Raw genomic sequence first — 24284 nt, forward strand, 5'->3', positions numbered from 1 at the left:
ACAACCCCTGTTTAGATAGCAAAATAGCAGCTACGGCCACTTAGAGAAGCAGCTATGGGCTCCCTCACTGCCGTGGCAGCCGTTCAACCGGCCATTGCGAAGGGCCTCGCGGGAAGCTCCTTCAATGGGAAGCGGCTCTCCGTCAAGCCCTCCCGCCGAGCCTTCTCTGGCACCAGCCTCAGGTGACGGCAAATTCTCTCTTTTCCTGTCAAATCCTCGCCATGCGTTTCCAAGAAGAACTGGGTGTGATCAAATTGCGTTCTTGATAGGTCCTGCGCCGTGGTCGCCAAGTACGGCGAGAAAAGCGTGTATTTTGACCTCGATGACCTCGGCAACACCACCGGACAGTGGGACTTCTACGGAACTGACGCACCCTCGCCTTACAACTCTCTTCAGGTAGGTCAAAATCGAACAGGATACCGCCCTCGGCAGTTCAATTAATGACGATAAAGAGTTTTTGAAATTGCAGAGCAAGTTCTTCGAGACGTTTGCAGCTCCTTTCACCAAGAGGGGTTTGTTGCTCAAGTTCTTGCTGCTAGGCGGCGCCTTCACGGTAGCGTATGTGGGTTCATCGGCTTCCGGTGACCTGCTTCCCATCAAGAAAGGCCCTCAGCTACCACCCACAAAAGGGCCTCGTGACAAGATATAAGTGGCTTCTGTAAACATAAATCAAGTTTAGTTATTTCCTGAATTCTATTGTTGATATATACTTAATTATCTTTGTAATCTATGCCTGTGTGATTACTCTATGATGTGATAGAAATTGAAGTCGATCTGAACAATGAGTTCTTTTCTGTTCGGTTTCTATACTGATTATTTATTTATTTTACCCCTACTAGGTCTCACTGATTAGTTTTTCTCCTGTGCTTGCATGGTCTTTGGAAGCTTGTTCTCCCATTTTATTCAGGAAACTAAGATTGCCTGAATTTGAAACATTGGTGATTCAAGTTCTAAGTTGTCAACTGGTTTATGCAGTGTATCTTAACAAATCATTCCTTGTTTATGCAATTTAAGAATCCAATAAGTGAGAACTACCGTAACAAAACAACTACTATATCATGTTTTTGTTTTTATTCTTCATATTTGTTCCTTGTCAGATGCTTAAGCCTCCTGTGTCTCTAGTTTGAATATGCTGATAAATTTCTTGTTAACCATACTATTAAGAGGCTTCCTCATGAATTTTGAGTCATCTGTCTTTGACACTTTCTCCAAATCAATTGTATCATCCTTCTTGGCTTGATTTTCTTGATCCATCTGCCAACCCATGAAATCTGAGAGTGTCATGGCATTGTTTGCTTCTGATGTGCTGACTTTATCATCTTTCAGCTGCGTGTTGGACCTCTAGTAAGAGCATCTGCACGGAGTACATCTTCTATCCGGGTTATGACAGTGAAACCTAAACTTTCTATCCGAGTAGCTCCCCATGGTAGAAAATCCCACGTCCTAACAAAGAAATTGAGAATCATTAGTAATTAAGAAATTTCAGAATTAATATTAGTCGAACATGGTATTAGTTTACATCATCGATACCTTGTTAGATTGGATTTTGCTGATGTCCAAATTAGATTAAGGAATACCCGGAAATCTATGCTTGATAATGAGCAATATTGTCTCGGCTCTATCTTCAAACTGTCCTCTTTCCTCCATGCTAATACCTGAACTCCAAGATGATTTAGAATCTTTATTGTCCATCTTTCTCTCCCAAATGACAACAGATGCTTCAATTCTATCTTCCTTTTTTTTTTTAGGTATCCAACTCTTCAATTCTACCTTTTAGTTCTAGGATCTTGTATTCGTTGATAAATGGATAGATGAAAAGAATGCTTCAACATCAAAATGATCGTCCGTGGTGTTTTTATAGAGGGATTCTCCAAGCCTTGACCTTCCATTATATCATGAGAAATGGTTAGTGTCAAAGCCATGGTCAAATGGTTGATTTTCAAGCAATGACATTGCTTGCAATATACTAAAACAAAATTCTGTTTTCCTGAGGTAACATCAACAATGAAAGATAACTCAATGGGTGCCTAGACTTGGTTCCGGACTCTTTAAGAACACATTCTCATCTTTTAAATTTGAGTTATCTTCTTCACCATCTAAATTTAAACTAAGAGTTCTGCGCTTGATTCTCACATCGTATCATAATCACGCACATCGAACTCGATGCTTCTCCTCTATAATTGTTGAGCTCACAAGAAGATCATCGACCTACTTCCAAGTTGTAGAGAGACTATGCCGTGCTCTATCTTGTGCTACCAATCTTTGTCCCCCCCAATTAAGAAAGAGCTAGTTTTTACCTTCCAATTGAAGTAAAGAGGAAGGAAAACTAGCTCACCTCTCCTCTCTAAAGACAAAAAGAGAGAGGTCGGGAGATTGAGAGTTCAAGTCCACCTGCAAGGCTGCAATAATAGAATAATGAAGAAGAAATAAACTTGCAGGCAGAGGAGAAGCACCGAAGAATGAATAATGAAGAAGAAATAAACTTGCAGGCGAGGAGAAGCACCGAAGAATGGCCAAAGCTAGGAAGTTGTATTAATGTCGATAATAAAAAATTAATAAAAATAAAATCGAAAAGATAATCAACCGACCTTAGCTCAGTTGGTAGAGCGGAGGACTGTAGTTGTTGCAGTTGATCCTTAGGTCGCTGGTTCGAATCCGGCAGGTCGGAATTTTTTGAATTTTTTGTATTAATGTCGATAATAAAAAGTTAAGGAAAATAAAATCGAATAGTTAATTAACCGACCTTAGCTCAGTTGGTAGAGCGGAGGACTGTAGTTGTTGCAGCTGATCCTTAGGTCGCTGGTTCGAATCCGGCAGGTCGGAATTTTTATCATCAAACCTAATACACCATTTATTATTTCTTAATATTTCCCATTTATATTTTTTTTGTTATTTACTTGATAATTAATATTTTTAAACGTTATATGGGCCATTCCACATTTCGTTATTCATTGAGCCCATTTAAAAGCCAAATGGGCCATATGTGCTTCCAAACTCATCGCCATCGGGATCATCTTCATGCGGGACGAGCTTCAGCGGACGGCGGACGGCGGACGGCGGGCCTCCGATCGCTGACTTCGAAGGTACGCGATCCGAAAAAGAAATTGAGGCATTCAAATTTTGCTCTCGACCATCAAGTTCTTTTGTTCAGGGAAATGCTATCTTCAGCTAGAAATTTTATCTCTTGATAGACAATCTGCTTCTGCATTGCGAGCAATGTTGTCACGGTACCTGTAGTTTGCTAGGTCGTTATATGTCTGCTAAACCATAGTGATTACTGTAGAATTGATAAGAACAGAGCTTTTAATTTATCGTACTGCTACATTTTTAGCTTCTGTTATAGATATCGCTCAAGGTTACATGCTTTGTAGTCGAACTCTTGTTCTATGTATTTTAATCTCTTGGCCACTTTTGCTGATATCATCAAAACTCTTGGAAGTACAGATGGTCCCCGTCGCGAATGACACTGATCTCATCAATTTCTGCCATCTCTCGATTCAACACTTTTATAGGACGATATCCCACGAACTTTTCACCTGCAGTTTTTCCGGATATAATTAGAACAATGGGTACAAGAGACATGGAATCTTTAGGATTGTAACATTAGGTTTCTTCTTGGGATTTTTATATGTCTTTGACCACCTGTTTCTGTATAACCTCGACACTGATACAAGTTACTTATGGAGTCATATTTGTTTTTTTAAATTAATTAATTTCTCTATCATTAATGAATGCTTGTCTATATCAGTTCAAATCAAACTTACCACCGATTCTGAGTAGCTCCTCCATAGTGTCAGGTAGATTAATCATCTTCGGCATCAGCTGTATCGCTGGGTCTGCCTTTTGAGAATGCATGTGAATAACCACTCGTTTGGCGGATTCATGGACTCCAATTTTCGAACATGTCTGTAGCATTTCATCATTATTCTTCAGTGAGCAGCTATATCTTAAGTCCTGTTCCCCAACAAACGTTTTTCCACTTCCGTCCCTCATCAGAAAGTCTGATGCACCACCTTTCGGTTCATGTTTTTTAGCCATGTCCTTTTGAGTCCACCTGTTACCATTAACTTTATCAATAGTTGTTTCTTGTTTGAGCAGAGTTTTAGCAGCCTCATGGTGCCCTTCCTTGATTGTTCCATCTGACACAGTTTGTCTATCTGCTTGATCTACTTTCTGATTGTTAACGACAACTTGAAGCTTATTAACTTTGCCGACATCCTTGTTCATATCTAGCTTTCCATGACTGTTTCTTGCATTCATCTGTTCCAGTGTATGGAGCTTGCTAACATTATAAACATCTTCATCTTGTGTGTAGTTCTCATTCCTATTCCTGGATTCTTTCTTGAAACATTCTTTAAGTAGTTCTTCTGGATCAATTTTCTGTATGCCAGGATATAGTCTCTCATGCAGGCTTAACCTCTGATAAAACAAATGTAGCAAAACATGAGGTTATATCTCCAGCAAGAATTAGTAATAATGTATTGAGAAATTTCCATTTTTGCCCAAACATTTGTACTTTTTCTTCAAAATAAGCCCAAAATGACAAAATTGTGAGAATATCTCCAATACTATTGACACTCATGTTTTTTTCTATTCCCTCAGCCATCAATAGTTAACAGAACTTCACCACCAAACTATGGATGATATTTAAAAAAGCATGCAACTGTGGGATGGAAAAGTGTGAATTTTCTTATTTTATTAGTATTACATGCTGATATATTCTTTATTGTACCTCAATAAGATTTCTTGTGGCGATAGTCTCATCCTGCCTGCTTTCTTGAATGATGTTGAGGAATGTGCTTCGGTTCAGTCTAAGAATTTGTGTGAGTTCTGTTGTTGTTATTGTAAATGGCTGTGGAACATGACAGAGTATTCCAATCTCCCCAAACATTTCTCCAGTGGATAACCTTCCATGAACCTAAATTTGTAAGAGTGAAGCAGTTATCACTCTGTTAATGTTAATTTTGTATTGATCAGGTCTAAAAGTTTTACCTTCTTGATCCCATCCACATATGTTCTCATTTCCTGCAATAAGAAAACAACAAAAGATGTAATAGAATTTGCTAATTATTTCGTAACAAAAACACTTATGCAAACAGCCCAAAAATTGTAGTACTAACCACTGCCCCTGATACTATTATATACAGATCTGTTGGTGATTCATTCTGCAGCATCACATCTTCGTTAGGTGGAAAATACTCGACCCGCATTTCTGACACCTAATTTCATGATTATCTTGTCAGTGCATTCTTTCATTTCATTTGCCTAGGATTTATCATATAGAATCAGAGCCTCACCAGTTGGAAAATGACTGTAAAAGAGACACCTTTGAAAAGGTTCACTCTTTGAACAATGGGAAAGAACAGGTACTTGGCTATACTTGAACGGATTGCCTTTGAGAGGCCGTCAAGTGTCTCTTGTTGTTTGAGCCCCTCTGTTTTGAATCTTAAGCATATGTGAGATAACATTTGTTCCTCTAGATATTTCGGCAACTTATTTCTTGTTGCAAACTCAGAAGCAGCCTGAATGGTATCTCTCTGTAGATTTACATGATCACTAATTAACATATTGTAAAATTGTCTGATAATGTTATGCTGTCCTATTGTTCTTTCTTGATCAACAAACAAATGCAGTTAACAAGTGTTTTCTTTTCTAAATTGAGTGAAACGCATGTAGGATGGACAGATGTAGTAACTAGTATCTGCGAAAAAAGTTAACAGCTAGAGGAACAGCTTTCTTTATGACAGATCTAGAGTTGCTTGAAGTAGGCCTTGTTTTTATGCAGTTTCTTTGTTTACCTTTTTAATAAATAAGCATATGACGTAGTTTATGAGGAAAATAAGAGAGTTAAAAACTAATGGCATAGAACATACGAAGTTTTTTGTTCGACTGGTCTCATTGACAATAAGATTTGTCATATTTCCAATCAGGTAAGATGTCAAACCCAAATTGAATAGCATGCAGCAGATGTAGAATAGCATTTCTCTGGTGTTTTCAGCATGTAAGTCACCATAACCAGTAGTTGATAGTGTTGTGATTGACCAGTATATTGCTGTTACATATCTGACCCATAGATTATCCTCCATGAAGTTTGGCTTCACTGCACCTATCCATGTTTGTTCTGGGACAGGGTATCTATCAGCGATCATGTAGTTAAAGCATCCAGAACAGTGAACTGCAAAAAGAGTTACCTATGGTACAAAAATGTTAATTGCATCAAACAATTTGGTGGCTGCTTGAAACAAGATTTGAAAATAATGCTGGAAGCTTACTGCAAAAAGCTTTGTGCACCTTGTCCAAAAGTAATTGAAACGAATATCCTTTTCGAGTCTGAAGAAGATACTTAAGGAAATCATTTGGTTATTTATGGATGTTTTTGTATTGGAAGATGTTAAAGAAGATGCAGACCTAGCAAAGAAGGAACTAACTCGATGCAGACGCCAGAGTCTCAGCATACTTAGAATTTTGAAGCAGAAGGTGTTAACATGCCCACTGAAGAACAAGCTGATTATTTGAAAGGGAAATGTGGAACATACATCAAAGATGAACCATGTGGACAGGTACCTGTCAGAATAGGACATGTTAGTTGAAATGGGTTCTAAACATCATTTTTTACCATATTTCCATATGGTTTTTAAGCATGGTATTTGAAGAAATATGATGCAACTTGTAGTCCCAATAGCTAACCTGAGTGCTATTCTCTTTCGATCATCCACCAAAACATATGATTTATGATCAACAAATGCAACAAAGAAGGTCAGTACAATGTCAATTGCAAAAAAGCTGTTGACAATGTTATCCACAAGAAAGATTGTGCTTGGCAGGTCTCGGAGAAATGCAAACTCAAACGGACAGATCCAGGCCGAGTAGAGAACCATTAATATCAAAAACACCTCCCATAGTCTGAAAATGGTTGGTAAGAAGAAAATAAATGACTTTTTTTCTTGAAATTTGAACCTAACAGAACCTGGAGACCGATAGTTGAGTTATTGTACCTGTAATGAGGATCATATGGCAAAACAATGTACTTCCTGAGTCTGTTTGGATGGTTCACTGTTGCTCCAAGTGATGGCAAGAGATGGTTGTGTATTCCATATCCTCTTTCTAATTGAAAATCTTCATGACAAAAGTGGTCTAAGCAGTTCATGCGGGAACATAACATGGTTGCACTATGAAGCTTCTGTTGTCTGATATTCAGTGGTATTGTGGTAATGTATCTGAAGAGTGATGTGGTATATATAAGGTAGATTGATTCTTCTGTGATGTCAGTGATCAAATTGGTTGTGATGGACAACACAAAGCAAATGTTGGAGGAGAAACTAGGTCATGAAAAGGAAAGGGTGTAAGAAAGGAGTATACTTGGATGTAATCATTCGGAACAAGGAAAACTGCAGATTGCCTAATGATTCTAAAGAAGTCAGATTATTAGTTTTATTGTAATAATGGATACAAATTCTTTGCCAAATTATGAGTTAGATGGTGAGAGATCCAATATCATATATGTCGTGGATGGTCTTTTGTAGGACAATTTAGTTCAAAATTGTTTATGGACAAAGCATTTGAGTCATGTGTGATCCTGTAGTCTAGGTCATTTTGGAACTAATCTGAGCAAGTAAATGTAAAATTTTCAGGGCAAAGGACCTTTGGCAAGTTTCAAGTCACCATTTTAGGCTACCTGAAATATGCCCCTGAAGTGCTTGCAGATACCTGTTTTTAGGCAAAAATCATTGGATGATAAGTTTGGCATATGAATGCGACGAAGATACTCAAATATAGTTTGTTATCTATCATGTGGACAATAAGATTTTGATTACTGTAAGCATCATTTGCTATCTTCCTAGTGAAGTTGTATACATTCTGATGGGAGATGATAGTGGCTGACTGAAGAATTCACACCTTATTTAAGGTCCATTGGTTTAGTTAAATATAAAAGAATGCCATTGTCATATTGAATAGAGCAACTTGTATTTGGATAGAAGTATGGTAATACTAAGCAACATACACAGAGGTAGCTCCACAGTTTCAGACAGATCACCAAAATAAACTGACTCTGAATGACAATTATGATAAAAGGATTGATATTGAGTTTTGCCACAGGTGAAAAAATTTTATAGTATCAACGGGAAAATACCTAGATATAGCTTAGCGAACTACCTCACTTTTTGGTCAACTTTTGTGCCTCTTATCCTCTTCTTCAAGGGGCGGATTGCAATTACGGGCCAAGCAATGGTTACATTAATACTCTGATCAGGCTTTATAAAAATAAAAGGAGCATCGAGATTGAGCTTGCCTACCACTCAATAAATATACTAGAGCTTAATGTCAACGGACATTGCTTGAGAAAAGTTCATTGCTTGTTTTCTGAGGTCCAACAAGGCTTCCTTATAAGCACTAGGAAAGAAATATGAGATGAAAAAGTTGAGTAGTGCACTGGTGCCTGTCAAACTCTTCAAAAGAAAGAGAAAATGATCGGAAGGAAATATGAGACGAAAAAGTTGAGTAGTGCATTGATGCCTGTCAAAAGGGACATTAATCATGGAAGGATGTGTAGGAACATGGAATAAGTGCTATGATGGAGAAGGTACCTCCATTGCTAGTATTTCTTTGTATCATCAAATATGTACATTGGTGACCAAGTGGCAAGGGTGATAGAACAAAAGTTACCAATAGCAGAGACCAAATGGTACATAAGTGGATAAAAGTATTCAGGCATCTCAAAAATAGGTTAGTATCACAACTGGTTCACATTTTTATGATACAAAAATTGGAGGAACCATGAGAAAGGCAAGCTTCCCTAGATATAAGAGGTATAGGAGGGCTAAACATATATAATTATGAACATATCTACAACAAAATAGGGAGTAAGAATTGCATCATCCCAAAAGCGATGATGCACATGCATGAAACATAAGGAGTGAATAATCTTATGGATAATGATTCTTATGTTCAGTGACCTTCAGTGACCCCATTTTGCTGGAAATCTATGTTCAAGTAGTCTGATGGATGATACCATGAGATGAACGATGTAATTTATAAATGGCCAAGCTGAATTAGTTAGAGTTGAAAGTGTGAGAAATAAAGTGAGACTAAAGAAGACTGCTTAATATAAATTAGAATGAATTTAAAAGGTTTTGGATATGTCTTGCTCATTCAATATAACTTTATGTAGAATTTAAGAAGAAGAATATTTTATCACGTCATAAATAGAAAATTGTATGAATACACATTAATTGTATAAAAACCCATGATCTAAAATACTAATATAGGATAAATCCACTACACCAATAATCTTATTCCTATGACTCTTAACACTCTACCTCAAATTAGAGAATAAATATTGTATATGTCTAACTTGTGATAAACTAGAGAAAGTCTAGTAAACAAAACATACAGGAGACAATCGAGTAGACAGGAGTAATAAAACAAAAACATAATATTTGCATGCATGTAGGCGAAACAAAACTTGAAGTAATGGAGCATGCAATCAATAATCCCTTCAATATGAGATTAACACAGCTATCTTCGAACCAAGAGACAAATCAACTGTCTGACAAAGGGAGAGGGATAAAGAAAAAAAATATGGAGTGAAACTGGAACGGAGAGATCTCAGGAATTGATCTCTCTGAGTGTGCTTCTCCTTGAAGCATCAGTTATATCAATATACAATATGCCGAGGTAAAGGAGAGCACTTTGGGGTTCTGAAAGTACAATAAATAGCACAATTTATTTATTTTTTCTTTGATGAAGGAGATATCTAGAGAAGGCATAAAACAAGGAGATTTGTACTTGTAGATTTAGACAACAAAAAGAAGATGATGCAAAAAGAGGTTCAACAACAATTATAAGTTGTTTGATCATTGAGTGTTGCTAAAATTGAAAATGAAGATGAGTTCTTTGTATGTTTGTAAAACTAAAAGGGGTGAGTTTCTACAGCTCAATCTATCATTGGTGCAAACGAAAAGAAGCTCTAAGATACAATCGTAAAAAAATGGGCATTAGATAGCAATGGGTTGATGGCAGAATTGGCTTGGTTGATGGAGATTTGGGCAGATCTAGTGCCTTTATGTTGATTGCATGAGTTTTCATTGTGCATAAAATTCATATAGCCAGTCTCAAATAGTTGAGACGGACTTCCTGTTTTCTCATGGTAGTGATGCTGAGGTGTCAATATCTTAACAAAGTTGTTGATTGTACATGAAGATTATTTGATCTACAACTCAAAATGGCTATAAATTTCTGCAATTTTGCACAAAGCTGATTAATGTCAGTGGGTGTTATTATAGAACTGCATTCTTGAACTTGTTGAATGCATTTGAGCTCAGTAAAAATCATGCAGTCTGCCTTTTTATTATTATTATTATTTTATGTTTGCACGTGTGTTGAAATGAAAACGGTCCATCCAATCTGGGTTTTTGTCCTTTTTTTTGAAAATTATTATTTTATGTGTACGTGTGTGTTAAAATGAAAACGGTCCATACAATCTGTTTTTTAAGAAGTTAGTCCATAATGAATATCTGGATTATATTCCATGTCTTAAGTGTCAAATCTTAGACGCTAAGGACTTTAATTTGCTTCTGAGACACAACTTGGTTGTGGGGATATTGTGGTAATTTAATGACAAGGTATCAAATTGTTAATGCCCCTTCTCATGTGTCATTGTTCAAATATATGGAAGGTACCACAACATAAGTTATTGGAATGGTGTTCCATCGACGAGTCCTTCAGTTGTGTTTACTTGAGAAACTGATCCAGATACGTGGGTGGGAATCAATCTTACTAGTTGTGTGCCAATTTTTCCTGACATGTGAAATTTGGTATCTAATTAGTCCAAGCATGGATATGGGAATCAGATTCTTTGTGCTCAATTTACAATTGCTCTCTTCAAGATCTTGTCCAACCAATCAAGGCCTTGTCATTCTCTTCAAGCTTTACTGCAAAGGACTAACCAATGTGAACTATATATCTACATGCAAAGTTTCCTGTCAGTGCCAACTTCAACTGGAATGACAAATTGGGAAACTTGAGCAACACATTCTCTGGACCACGGATCATGGAATTGGGCAATGGGCATATCTGCTTGTATTTGTCATTTTCTTCATCATAGACATGCACTATATATATATATATATATATATACAGTAAAAGGATGCCAGGGCTTTGGTCTTTGTTCTTCCAGGCATTACAATTCTAACTCTCTGAATCATCTATGCTCAAATAGCTATCTTTCCATCTTGAGTTCTCTTAACACGCAATTTTATTATGTCCATTTGCAGTAAGATCTCAGTTAAGGTAAATATTTTGTACACCATTAGAGCAAGCATTAATACTTATTTCTTATTTTTTTAATTGAATCTGTAGCATTAACGTGTTCAAAGATTTGAACGCGTTAATGCTACAGAATTAAAAAAAGGTGTCCATGTCGGTGTTAATGCCTCGTGCATTAATGCCGTTGTGGATGCCCTTATGATTTATTGGTTCTTGAAAACTGTTTATTTTTTAAACAAAACAAATGATTTAGATACTTTGTGCATCGTTTTCTGATGGCAATATTCCTACAATGAACCTTTTCTGTGGAAAGTTAGTGAGATGGATGACCACGAGTTTTGCATTGTCATTTTCTGAGTATAATTCTCAATACTTTTTCTCAGCATTCTTGTACAGGAAAAAAAATTGATGACTATTAATCAACAGATGTTTTAGCATCAAATGAGCTTTCAGATATTCCCGTATAGGCAAAGATCCCTCAGCGAAGACTGTTTTGGGTATATCTCATAAATCTAATCCAGTTGGTGCCCCCAACCTTTTCCCTTCTCCATTCTGTTTAAAGTAGGAACTTTTGTTTTTTTTTTTTGGCTAGAGAAGCGACCTCACATGTATTCGGGAGCTAGATGACGATGTTTATTTATTTATTTATTTATTTGGCACGGTGCAGTGAAACAGTCGGGTACTTTTGTCATGGTCGAGTTGAAGTATGTATGACAATATTATTGTGAATTTATGTTTTGTAATTTCTTTTTCTAACTTGCGTTTACCATTTTAAATAATAGCTGACTAACTAATTAAATAAAAATTACTGTGGCCTTGGAATCAAATGTTTACCATTTTAAGATGTAATTCAGTAATATAAGTAGGTGTTATGTCGTCTAAATATATACATAAAAATGCAAGTTATTTTTTCATGAAAATTGTCATTTGAAACCAATCACCCAGCAGGATTCTTTCAAAATAATAAAGGTTTATTCAAGCATTCGAGTTGCTTTAGATTGGAGCCAACAGTAACAGATTAGGCATCAGTTCATGATAACAAAGCACCAAAGAACGCATCGCTACCACTAGATAAGATATGATCACGTTTAACAATCCGATACGCCACCTTTGTAGTGTATCTAATTCTCTCTAATTTAAACCACTAACTCTTCTATCACAAAACGACGGAAGAATATGGACACGATACAGCTCTTCACCCAAATCTTGTAATATTATTTCACTAACGACAATCTCTCTTTGTCTGGGCCAGATCCGACCGGCCGACCCAAGACAAACAAAAAAAATCTGGTCTATAATCATTGGAACAATAATCATATTAATCATGGCAGGCAACTCTTGTCGATCAGTACCACTGCACAGGCCATCAGTCATTTCCCAATTCAACATCCTTCATGTCAAACAGAGTTTAAATTATCGGCGCCCTTTGTTTGTGGGATCAGATCATCGTGGTTTCATTCCTTCGTCCCATGATCACAATTCACCACCAGCGTGTTAAACTGAAAGCATCTGTCAGGATCAGAATTACACTGACGAGGTGAGAGTGTGCTCCTACTCCGATGCCACCAGCCAGAGCGCGCCATCGACAGTCTTCTGCCTGAATTATTATTCTAGTGTGAGTGTTAGTGTTGGTGCAGTCTCGAATGGTTGCTAGCTCGTTTTTAGTTGGCACTGAAACCCCATTTCAGGAGTGGTGAATTAGGTAGATGCAATTGTAAGCATTTGGCTACGTACGAGTCCTGGAATTAGTCAAATTCCAAATCACAGGGGCATCGGCATGCGTACGATTGCCTAGCAATTGGAGTGAACATCGATGTTAAGTTTGACTCGCAACTGGAGTGATCAAACGTTCCATACGAGACAGAATGTGCGAGAGCAAGGATTAAATTACTTGCTACTCAGCCATCCACTCTGTAATTACCAGGTAAATAGTCTTTTGATTTTCGATATTTAATTTATTATATGGCCCATGATTACAAGTTCAAGAAGAGGCCCATTGCTAGGCCCAGGCCCACCCCATCATTCAATCATGCGGCATGGTTCGAGCCCAACCCTAGCCCATGCCCCGTCCACTGGTCTTCGATATAAATGAAGTCGCGAAGCGGAACAGTGTGAGACCGGGGGCTTAGAGAGGGACGTCGAGGTAGCCGTTCGCCGTGCGGAATGGAGGAGAACCAACTCGAAGGGCTAGGTTCCTTATCTCTGCTCCCGCCTCCGCTTCCGTCTCTCGATGTTGGCGTCGCGCTCTCTGACCCCTCGGGAGGCGCCGCTGCGCGAAGAGAGGCGCAAGGCTCCGAGGCCGACCCTACTCGGGTCGCTGCTCCTGGCCGCGACTCAGGAGAAGAAGGAATCGTTTCGGGCGTAACAACGGCATTTCATGTTGAGGTTGATATCTTTGATGACGCCCGTGGTGATGTAAGCCTCCGAGAAGCAGAAGTGGCACTCTCCGGCCCGGTGGTTCTCTCGGGTGAACTTCGTGATCAGATTGTCCGGCAGGTTGTGTGTTCTATCCATCTTGTTTATCTTGATAGCAAAGCATGAAATGGAGGATACTTCTGTTGATTATTTGTCAAGTTTTGAATTTGATGGTCATATTTGATAAGGGTGATTAGATAAATTGTAGCAGAACAAATCTTTTAACAATTACAACGAACATTTTTTTAGGTAAAGAGGGAAATTGAAAGATACCAAAGCGTTGTCTTATCAGACTCACAAGAGAAATGTTGCCATTTCTGGACCAATGTGTCACAAAGAAATACATACCGAGCATAGAACTATGGACATAGAGAGAACAGATATTTGCTATGGAAGATTCTGAATTGGAGGCAAAACATTGTTGTGGAAGATTGTGACTTAATGTTTGGCTTATAAACATATTTCACAGTTGTAGTAGCATCACCATTCATAAGTTGAAGCACTTTTACGAGTGGGCTCACTCATTTGCAATGAAAATTTGTTGATTTCAATCTCTTAAGTCACTGAATATGATATCTTGTACTATTTTTGTTCCTTAGGGAAGTTAATTAGCAAGCACCGCTGTGATTTGTCACAAGATACATCCTCAAGGAAACTTGTTATTTCAATCTTTGCATCTGTCATGTTCTAAAAATTCTTTTTGTTGACCAACATAACAGAGGAAAACTACATCATATTGAGTGACTCAAGATTTATTGAGTGACCAATCTTAATAAATGATCTCATTTTAGATATGTTTTTTTAATTTTTTTTTTTAAGATGTAAATTTTTTTCTTTGTGAGATAGGAAAGTTTGATTTAGGAAATGGACCTCTTAATTCAGCTACCTTGCTCTGGAGGGCCAAGTAGGTATATGAGTGGAACTATTGTGATCTACAAGGGTCTATTTTTGGTTCGAAGATCACAATATTTATAGTATACCTCATTAACAAAACCAAAGTAAATATAGGAATAAAAAAAGGTCAAAATCAAGGTTTATGATCTCATATTCTCATTTCGATGTTGAGATTTGGTGATTTGCTAGATTGAAATCATTCTGGTGGTGGTAATACTACCTTCAAGGTTTAAGATCTCATTTCGATGTTGTGTTTTGGTGGCTTTCTGGAACAAGGCCATTTTAGTGCTGATTATCTTGGGGTCCTAGTAACTTCCTCCTTGCCAAGATCACTGCCTTTTGATACAAATGAAGAAAATTCATTTTGTGCTAACTGGAAATGGTGTTGTATTTGTATGGGAAAGTGTCCAAAATATATATTTATGCTTAAATTTTTTATTCTATTGTTTTACTAACAATAAACATTCGAGCAGTCTAAGCATAATTAGTGTCTTTTTTCTTAAAACTTTAGAAAATTAAAATCAGTGGTCAGAATACTTGTTCCTAGCTTTCAATTGCTCTTTGTTAAGCTTGATGATATTGTAATTGGCCACTTGTAGGTTGAGTACTACTTCAGTGATGAAAATCTTTCTACTGATAGTTTTCTCCTAACCTTCATCAAGAAGGACAAGGAAGGATATGGTATGTCTCTCTTCTGACTTATTTAGAGTGACTTATTTTCTAGCTTGGATTAAATTTCACGCAGATTGTTCTTCCCAGGCCTTTGTTATTGTTTGTATCTTTTGGTGGGTTTTCACATATGTATTTATCAGCAAGGAACAACTTAGCATGGATCACAGGATGGAGAAGTTAAGAAACTAATCATGGGCAATGAAAAATTGACAAGTTAGCCACTACATGTTCTTCTGGTTCTGTTGTCAACAGTTTTACTTAGCGTATGCACATCTGATTGACCATTCAATTGTCTGCAAATTGATTATCTCCATTCTCAGACTGATCGTCTATACAAATGGAGTTATGTATATTATTTGGCTATTGCTTAATAGGAAATTTCCAGAAGAAATGTATACACAATTGCTTGCAATGTGTTCATGTACATGCATTTTGATCTTGAATTGTTCCAAGAATGAGAGAGGAGTTGATGAAGGAAAGCAGGTACTTAGGACAGCTTAGCTAAGATGATTCTCCTGGTGCAGCTTTTTTACTGTTGTGCCGAGCATCTAGTTTTTGTCTGAATGACTAAACAAACTGCTAACTGATTCTCTCTGTTTCTTGGGAATTTGTCAATATTCCAGTGTTTGCTTCTATTGTTTTGATTGATTTCTTTGAAATTTCCTTCCAAATTTTCTTCTATTTGAACATTCTGGTCTTGGTGTAACCACCTACTTTTTTGGTCAAGTTTTTATTGGAATAATATTTTCTCCCATGCCTTTTTCATTATATTTTTTGGAAAGCTCATACAAGCATGTGTCATTTGTCAGTCCCTTTTATTACTTCCTTTTTTATTTTTTCTGTTGTACTGACTACCAATTGTTTTCCTTCCCTTATGCTTATATGTTATGGTTTGATTGACTACTTTGTTTTACTGATGCTATTGAGAAATTCTGATTGTTTCTTTACTTCTGATATATTTTGGTTTATATGTTTATTGGGGGTTTAGTTTTTTTGGTTATTCTGCATTTGTGTTATGGAGGACCATGACGACACAATGGTGATGATCCTGCACTTCTATTGCTGCCCAGCAAGCTGCTGATGGTGGCTCGCCTATTTTCTAGTTTAGCAGGAAATGATTCTTTCCTTACTCACCTGAGATTGTCCTTTAGTATATTACAATATCACTTCCAAATTCGTGTCTAGAGTACTATAGTCTAGCAATCTGTTTTTCTGGTTGTCACAATACTTTACTTTTTACCGTGTGCATTTTTCTTAGTTATGGTCAAATTGCCTAAGCCAGCTTGATTTCTTTTGTGTCCATAGCACTGTTAAAGTAGATCTTGATTGTGGCTGAGCTGGCTGTGATTTCGCGGTCTGGCCCAGCCACAATTCAGGTATTCACATTGGTTCATTCTCCTAAGCTGTCATCATTTTGTTTTGTAGCACTTTTTAAGTGATTCATCTTTTAGTTATGCTTCATCCTAGCTTCAAGTGCAAAAGAACTTGGATCAGAATGCTTGTTGAGTTCAAAAATAGTTTCTCATGTTCTCTTATTTAGGTTCTCTCTATTATATTCAGGCAAACTGTGTAATGGTTATTTCATTTCATTTAATATTATTTATAAGTCTTTTAGTAATTTATACATTGGCATTTTTGTGTGAAAGTATTAAGCTATATTAAATGTGTGGAATGTCTGAAAAAATTTCTTCTGGAATTAACACCTACAGAAGTCTAAAACGAATTAAATTGTTCATACCAATATGATAACTATAAGAGCGAGTTCTGGGATTGGAGCTGGCATTATGAATTGTCGTCTTTAATTTGGGACTCAAAATGGTCCAACTATTGGAACGTTTACAAGGTTGTACATAGGCATATACGAAATCTTGAATATTTTGTTATTTTCAAGTTCTATTTTCCTTTTATATTGGTATCTCAAAATTGGCCACAGATATGGCTCAGCATGACTATACATCTCAGATTTTTTTTAAATTTTGTTTTTGGTTATTGCAGTTCCTATAAAAGTTATTTCATCTTTTAGAAGGATGAAAAAGCTCACCCAAGAGCTCTCTTTGATTGAGGCTGCACTTACAACATCATCCCAACTTGTAAGTTGTCCCATAACTTTTGTTATGCTTTCTTGCATTATCCTGGCTTTCAATTGTATCTAGACAGTTGTTGCTCTTTCTATCTAGCCTGATTTTATCTTGATTTATCTCATCATATCAGGTATTCATTCTTAGAAATGACAACATTACAGGTTGTTAGCGAGGATGGGAGGAAAGTGAAGAGATTACAACCATCATCAGTTGAAATTGCAGATACAAAGGTATCCTTTGGGATATTCAATGTCTTCTAATATATTCCCATCTGGTGCCGCATGATTTTAGTAATCCAAATTTGTCTTTTGAACTACCAGTTGCGAACTGTCATAGTGGAGAATCTACCAGATGATTGTTCAGAAGCTAATATTAGAAGAATCTTTGGCAAACTTGGAAAGTATGTTACTGTAATATATTTTTTTTTAACAAAGCACTAATGAGTTCTTTTACACTCCCAATTTTTCTTATGATTTTCCAGAATTGTAAAGGTCACTGTCCATAATCCACATTTGATGGAGAAGTTAGCAAGCCAATCGAAGTCTAGGATTATACTCAGTAGTAAGGTATGCCTCTTCTAAATGGCCAAAAGACAAAAATGGATTCTATTGTGGCTCATAGGATGTGCAAACAGAAACGAACTGCTACTTTGTTTTTGTTTGTTAGTTTGGCACATTACCTTCACTCAAGTACGTATGTGTAATTTCTGTTTCCCTGGATAGATTCACTCCTTTGTTGAGTATGGAACAGTTGAGGCAGCAGAGAGTGCTGTAAGTATTGTGTTCTAATTCGAACATGTACTTTGATAACATGATAGATAATTTGTTTATTTATAATGCATAAACCAGGTAAATTCCCTCAACGATGAAAAGAATTGGAGGAGTGGCATGCGTGTTGAACTTTTGGCAAAGAGAATGGTTGTCTACAGCTTGGTACATATTTTTGATTTGCTAACTTGTCTTTGAGACTAATTTTACTTTTCAGGAGAAGCATTGGCTTAGTTCAAAAGGCCGCAAAGTAACTATCTCTGAGAATAATAGTTCTCTTGTAGAGGAACCAACTGCAGATGGGGAGAAGATTTCCATAGACTGCCATAATGAAGTTGCTATGAAGGAGGTTGGTTACTTGATTTGCAAATTGCCGTCTTTTGGTGCTTAGTTTTTTTTCATTAGTTAATATAAATGTTTGTTGCCTTGGCTCAATGGTAAAGTTCCTCCCGTGTGGCCTAGAGGTAGGTCACAGGTTCGAGTCTCGGAAATAGTCTCTTGCAAAGCAAGATAAGACTGCGTACAATAGATACTTCCTCGGGTTCTGCATTGGCTGGAGCTTCATGTGCTGCCCTATAATATAAATGTTTGTTCAATAAGCCTAACCAATTATTGCCTGTTGAGTTATTCATGATGTTGCTCTGAGCAGCAATATGTTTTCCAAGTCTAATCTGTCTTTCAAGGTGATTTTTGACGGATCTTATTTGTCTGGAATACAAAGTTCTGTTCTTTTGCATGTGGAGATAAAAATTGAGCCCTCTAATTGGTGGAATGGGAAACAAGCATTATACAATAGTGATTTTGTTTTTTTTACAAAATATTTTTGCAGGAAGGTGGACGGGGTAAAGGCATAAGAAGAACAAAATATAAGAGCCGAGGAAGAGGCCAAGCTCAACAAAATGGTAATTGCCATGGTACGGTACCTCTTGGCTGCCTTGATCTTGTTTTCTACCTTTCAAGTTCGATTGAAATGAAGTTGCTTTTATTTACTCTTCCTTTTTTTTACTAGGTGGATCTGCTTCAGGCGTAGAGTTGGTGAACAAACATGTACAAGGGCCAAGGATGCCAGATGGAACAAGAGGTTTTGCGTTTGGACGGGGCAAACCTACATCCTAATGAACATGATACCTGGAATTTTAGATTGGCATTTCATGACAAGCTTTGTATAAAGTGTTCCGTATGTTCGAAATGTGCTGAAATGAAGCCAAATCCTCCATCCAGATCTCATTCTGGCTTTGAGCATCTTTCGAGTTTAGGATTGTTCCTATCTTGTTTTGCTTATACCGCTTAAATTCGATTATTATCAGTTTCAGATATATATTGCTTGTCTGACTGCACAAATCTCTCGACAACATGACATAAAGAAGTTGGACAATTATTTTATACATAGCTGAATCAATTGGATCATCATTCTTTCTCATCTGTTGTGTGTGTGTGTATATATATATATATATCAAATGGATCGTCATTGTTCTTTCTCATCTATTGTTCATAATTTATCAACTGTTCATGAGGTTTGCTGGTTAATTATATTTAACTGAACAAAAGAAACTAAAGCTGTTTCAGGTACCGATTCCACACAGCCATGTAATGAGCTGTATCCAGCTATATAAGTGCACTACGTATAAAGCTTTTCCGGTTCTCGCGCTCAAAAATCACAAACCTTTACAAAAGAAAAAAAAACCCCTTGACTCGGCAGTGCGATCCTCGGTGGATCCCCCACTGGCGGCACATACCAACAAAATACATTATTTATAAACATCGAAAACATCAGAGATCTGGAGAAGTGGAAACTCAGCAGAGCAAATGGTGTATTCCAAAGGTTGGACATTCGGCTCATCGTCTTCGAGTAAAAATACGTTGACGTGCCACTTTCACTTTGGGAGATGATTTAATGCCGACGCGGTGGTGCAAGCTGATGAAAAAGATACTGGTGATGATCCTGCTGCTTTGTTTTACTGCAAGCAGCTAGTGACTCTCGTGACAGAAGGTGATCATGCAGTCTGCGTCTACAAACCATGGAGATACAAGTGCTTTGTGGGAGAGTCAAAGAGCCTCAGCTATGGTGGATCGGACGGACCCACAGCATCACTCCATTATCCCTCGATACTTTATGCTATCATGAATATAATTCATGTTGAATTCAATGTCTTCTGCATCTAATGTATCCTATTGTACCGCTCAGTTGCCGATCGAAATAGCTGTCGAGATCGAGATATAGATGTATGTCAAGTAGACATTACTATACTGTTCATGCAAAAAAGGCAAGTAGATAATCAATATATATGCTTCAAGTTGGCTGAAGAGATAACGGCTCATTTATATTATCCATAGTTACATCCATCTATGATATCAATACTTGAACTTGTTAGTGCTCATCATCATAAAGTAGACAAGCAAAAGTTCTAGAGTGAAGAAATATACAAACATTTCTGCTCAAAAGGCAAACAAGCTGATATATATCCAAAACTTATCATTGAACGAGTTTGACAACTAGTGATGAATGCTGCAATTTATGTCCTCTATCCCTATTTTTATTTATTATTTTTTTTTTTTGCAGATTAGAGGGGGACAGACTTAATACAATGAGACAGTTAGGGATCGATTTCCGATAGACGCATGCCCTTAAGAAAAAAATTCTGTTCCAACCCCTAACCAACTTAGCATGGTTGGGTAGATATAAACTGACAAATAATTTATCTCTTTTCACATAATCTTACAAATTATGTCCTCTTTTGATTTGACGTTCCATGATCCAATGTCATCTTTATTATATATATTTTTCACCCCTTCATCCACCAAGCCTCGCTTTAGGATCACATTTATTACTCGTTATCCAGCTAATAGTATTCAATAATCAAGCACCCACTTTTAAGGTCGATATCCAGCCATACGAAGTACGTAGAGGCACTTGGACAGGAACCAGAATCCCAGGAGTCCTTTAACATATAGAAACAGCCACAAGATTCTTTCAAAATCCATGGTATATAATAAATATACTCGCACTCAATCTATCTATAATCTCTGAATGCTACGAATTATAATAATTAATCTGCAGTTCCTTTGTTGCTTTGCAATCGTGATGGAATATATATACGAGAGATCAACTAATCTAATGCATATATCATTAGTAAAATGAACCTGAGAATTTACATGAAAAGCTGTTGGAATGACTAATCAGTTTCCACGTTATAAGACTAATTTATCTTGCAAACGAAAACTATTGGATAATGCAAATGCCAGAGCAAGTATAAATAGGTTCACTTGTACACTTGCTTGATACTTACTCATCTGCAAGGTGAGGTAGCAGGATGAGAACACTAACCTCATGGCTCATCTTGATGGTCGTTACTGCTCATTTCCTGGGCATGAATGAAGCAACTAGGCCATTTTCTCACGGAGGAGAGAACAGAGGTAGGATCTCCAGCAGCGAGCTAGCACAGGGGTTATTAGTGAGGAGGAAAGTCAGGGTTTTGATAATCAGTGACGGGAAGAGAGAAGTACCTGCAGGACCAGATCCTCAACACCATCGTTAATCTATTCATTCACTGCATCATCGTTGCGTCGTTGTTTTATGTTGCATGCATGCATGCTTTGCTCAGCTACTAAGTTCATCTTCGTTAGGTATCATTTGCAGGGTGGTCATTGGATTTTTGTTCCAAATTAAGGTTGTAACAATATCTGATAATCAAACAACCATGCAGTTCTAAAATCTTAAGGAGAATGAACTACCAATAGATTCAGAATTTTTGTATCAGAAAGAATCTCAATTACTTATAAATCATGTCTTCCTAGGACAATGAGGGAATACAGAGGATTATTCTGGTACAAGGCAAATTGGTGAGTTTGGAAGTCATGGACATCATATATATGAGTTGAAGCATGTGTTCACAATGTTAATGAGTTGAACACATATATATTCAAGTTTATTTATTTAGTTAAACGAGTTATTCAAACTTATTCATTTAATTAATTATATATATATTGAATCAATATAAATAAATTCTTACTAAACTCAACACTAAACTGAACACTGCACCAAACTTGCTCACGGATCATTTACTACCCTACTCTTAAATCAGCAACTATAGGACAAAAAAGTTGTGAAGGTGGTCTTTTTCAGTGAATGTATTTAATATCATACTTTTGTTCTTGATGCAGCCTCTCTCGCATATTGAATATAAGTATATAACCATCCACTTTTGCATGATTAACGAAAAGAAATTTAAGTAGCGTTAGAAGAGTAAATTAAGTTTATAATATTTTGGAACCAATTTGCATATATCATCTTTCTAGCATGAGCATTAAAAATGTCGGCTTTTCCCCTAGCTTCTTGACCGCATACAGTAATTAATAATTTAATCTTATAGTATTGCTCTTTACCACACTTGACAGAACTGCATTGTTATTGTTTGATTCCCAGGCATTGTTACAACCTTAATTCGGAACAAAAATCCAATAACCCAGCTGCAAATGATACCTAATTAGGAAGATGAACTCCCCTCTAATAACCCCTGTGCCAGGTTTCTTTCTGCTGGAGATCTTACCTCTGTTCTCGCCTCCATGAGAAAATGGCCTAATTGCTTCACTCATGGGCAGGAAATGAGCAGAAACGACCATGAGGTCAGTGTTCTCATCCTGCTGCCTCGCCTCCATTTAGACCGAACATCGAAGGTCCTACGCCAAAAGGAACTAACATTAAATTCATGAGCTTGGGCCTTGAGAAAGAAATATAATTAAGCTGCCTAGATCGTCGTTTTCTTCTGCAGGAGTGATGGATACGACTTTGACTGAAGTAATTTAAACTTGAATTTCATACGTAGTTTATTTTCATTGAGAAATCTATTTAAAATAGTCAAACGCCCATCCCATCTCTGTTAGATTTTCCTGCGAAGAAGCGATGACCCGATTACAGAGTATACCCCTGTGAAAACGTCGAATTCGAAATATATTAATAATAGAATTCGAATTCACTGACTCTCACTATAAATCTGATCCTGTAAATTTGGAAGGAAATTAATAAGAAATATGTGCCAGCTTGTGAAATATTCAACCATCCTTACGAAATAATGACGCATTTACAAAATTATTATTATTATTATTATTTTAAAAAGTAGAACTGCAAAAATGTCAGGATATATATTCACCGTTCAAATCAATCCGATCATTATCATTATCATCCAAACACAATCGAATGATGTTTGGATCTGTCGTAAACAGAGAGAAAGAGAGGGAGAGAGAGAAAGAAAGACCACCTAATTAATACAAATGGTTGAGTGAAGGGGTATGTCTTGGAAGACACTCAAGATTGACCTCGGAGCCGAAGGACCTCACTCACCCTCTCCCTTCCCTCTCCCTCTCCCTCTCCCTCTCATTCAGTGAGGTGAAACGTCCTCCCACGAATCAGCTCTTGCCCCATCTCCACTCAATCATTAATTCTTCTACCTCTTCCTCTTTATTTCCTTAATTTTCCTAGTTCAATATGTTTTTTTTCCATGCTATATATTGGCCAAAGGTTTGTTGACCCCTGTCCAAATTAAGTTCGAATTAATTAGCATTGGATATAAATATATATGCTGATTAACCGTAGGCCACACATATTTGATTTTTCTAGCTCATTAATGGAAAACTCATAAAATTTGCATATCTGAATGCAATGGCAAGGTGAAGCTTGAGGGACAAGCAAAGCAAGTCGTAGTTACTTGTTCAAGTGTCTCTCCTCTCCCTTCTCCCTCCGTCTACAAATAGCCAGCCCTTGTTTTGTCTTTTCCTTTTCCCATTGAGTTTTCTTGCCGCAGCATTTAGATTATCAGAGAAGGAAGAGAAGAAGGGTGATGAACGAAATCACACAGTGAAAGAGGGCCGGGAGATCAAGAGGAGTACTGAAGAGAGACACAGCTTAGCAAGGACAAACTTCTTTCTCCTTTTCTTTTTCTTTTTGTCTCTCTCTTTTTCTCCTTTAACTTCCTTCTTGGCTTCATTCGGTTATCATTCTTTTATCCTCTGGTGAAGGAGAAGGGAAATACAGAGAGAGAGAGAGAAGGAGGAAATTTAGGCAAAACAAATTAAACATGAGATGGTGCAATCCGAGATGGAGAATATGGAGAGAAGCATCAACAATTCAAGCTCTTCGAGTACGGTTCTGATGAGAACAGTTCTCACCACTTGCCCTTCTTGTGGCTACCGCATC

General features: G+C 37.1%; 3 protein-coding genes and 2 non-coding genes across 7 annotated transcripts; 4 read left to right on the forward strand and 1 right to left on the reverse strand.

The window, feature by feature from the left end:
* Nucleotides 1–794, forward strand: LOC122011388 (photosystem I reaction center subunit VI, chloroplastic-like). The gene is made up of 3 exons (XM_042567775.1): nt 1–182; nt 270–396; nt 470–794. The coding sequence occupies exons 1-3, from the start codon at nt 55–57 to the stop codon at nt 647–649; spliced, it is 435 nt and encodes a 144-aa protein (XP_042423709.1). The 5' UTR covers nt 1–54; the 3' UTR covers nt 650–794.
* A 1789-nt stretch (nt 795–2583) lies between these two features.
* Nucleotides 2584–2668, forward strand: TRNAY-GUA. The gene is given in 2 exon segments: nt 2584–2620; nt 2633–2668. It is a non-coding gene; the product is annotated as a tRNA-Tyr (tRNA).
* A 70-nt stretch (nt 2669–2738) lies between these two features.
* On the forward strand, nt 2739–2823 carry TRNAY-GUA. Its single transcript is given in 2 exon segments — nt 2739–2775; nt 2788–2823. It is a non-coding gene; the product is annotated as a tRNA-Tyr (tRNA).
* A 501-nt stretch (nt 2824–3324) lies between these two features.
* LOC122012159 (potassium channel KAT3-like) lies at nt 3325–7162 on the reverse strand. 3 transcript variants are annotated; one of them, XM_042568610.1, is made up of 11 exons: nt 6996–7162; nt 6688–6903; nt 6409–6492; nt 6273–6330; nt 5874–6191; nt 5298–5537; nt 5121–5219; nt 4993–5025; nt 4733–4918; nt 3765–4419; nt 3325–3536 (listed from the first exon to the last, which is right to left on the reverse strand). In XM_042568610.1, exons 1-11 carry the CDS (start codon nt 7160–7162, stop codon nt 3424–3426), a joined length of 2169 nt encoding a protein of 722 aa, XP_042424544.1. In that variant the 3' UTR covers nt 3325–3423. The 3 variants fall into 3 exon arrangements, with proteins under 3 accessions (XP_042424544.1, XP_042424543.1, XP_042424542.1); XM_042568609.1 differs by having other exon boundaries at nt 6409–6564; XM_042568608.1 differs by having other exon boundaries at nt 6273–6564.
* A 6190-nt stretch (nt 7163–13352) lies between these two features.
* Nucleotides 13353–19479, forward strand: LOC122012160 (la-related protein 6A-like). The gene is made up of 11 exons (XM_042568612.1): nt 13353–13761; nt 15174–15255; nt 17242–17336; nt 17489–17557; nt 17648–17727; nt 17809–17893; nt 18050–18097; nt 18176–18244; nt 18312–18443; nt 18924–19008; nt 19104–19479. Exons 1-11 carry the CDS (start codon nt 13429–13431, stop codon nt 19208–19210), a joined length of 1185 nt encoding a protein of 394 aa, XP_042424546.1. The 5' UTR covers nt 13353–13428; the 3' UTR covers nt 19211–19479.
* Nucleotides 19480–24284: the final 4805 nt, after the last annotated feature.

This window comes from Zingiber officinale, chromosome 8A (genome assembly GCF_018446385.1).
Source record: "Zingiber officinale cultivar Zhangliang chromosome 8A, Zo_v1.1, whole genome shotgun sequence".
NCBI lineage: Eukaryota > Viridiplantae > Streptophyta > Magnoliopsida > Zingiberales > Zingiberaceae > Zingiber > Zingiber officinale.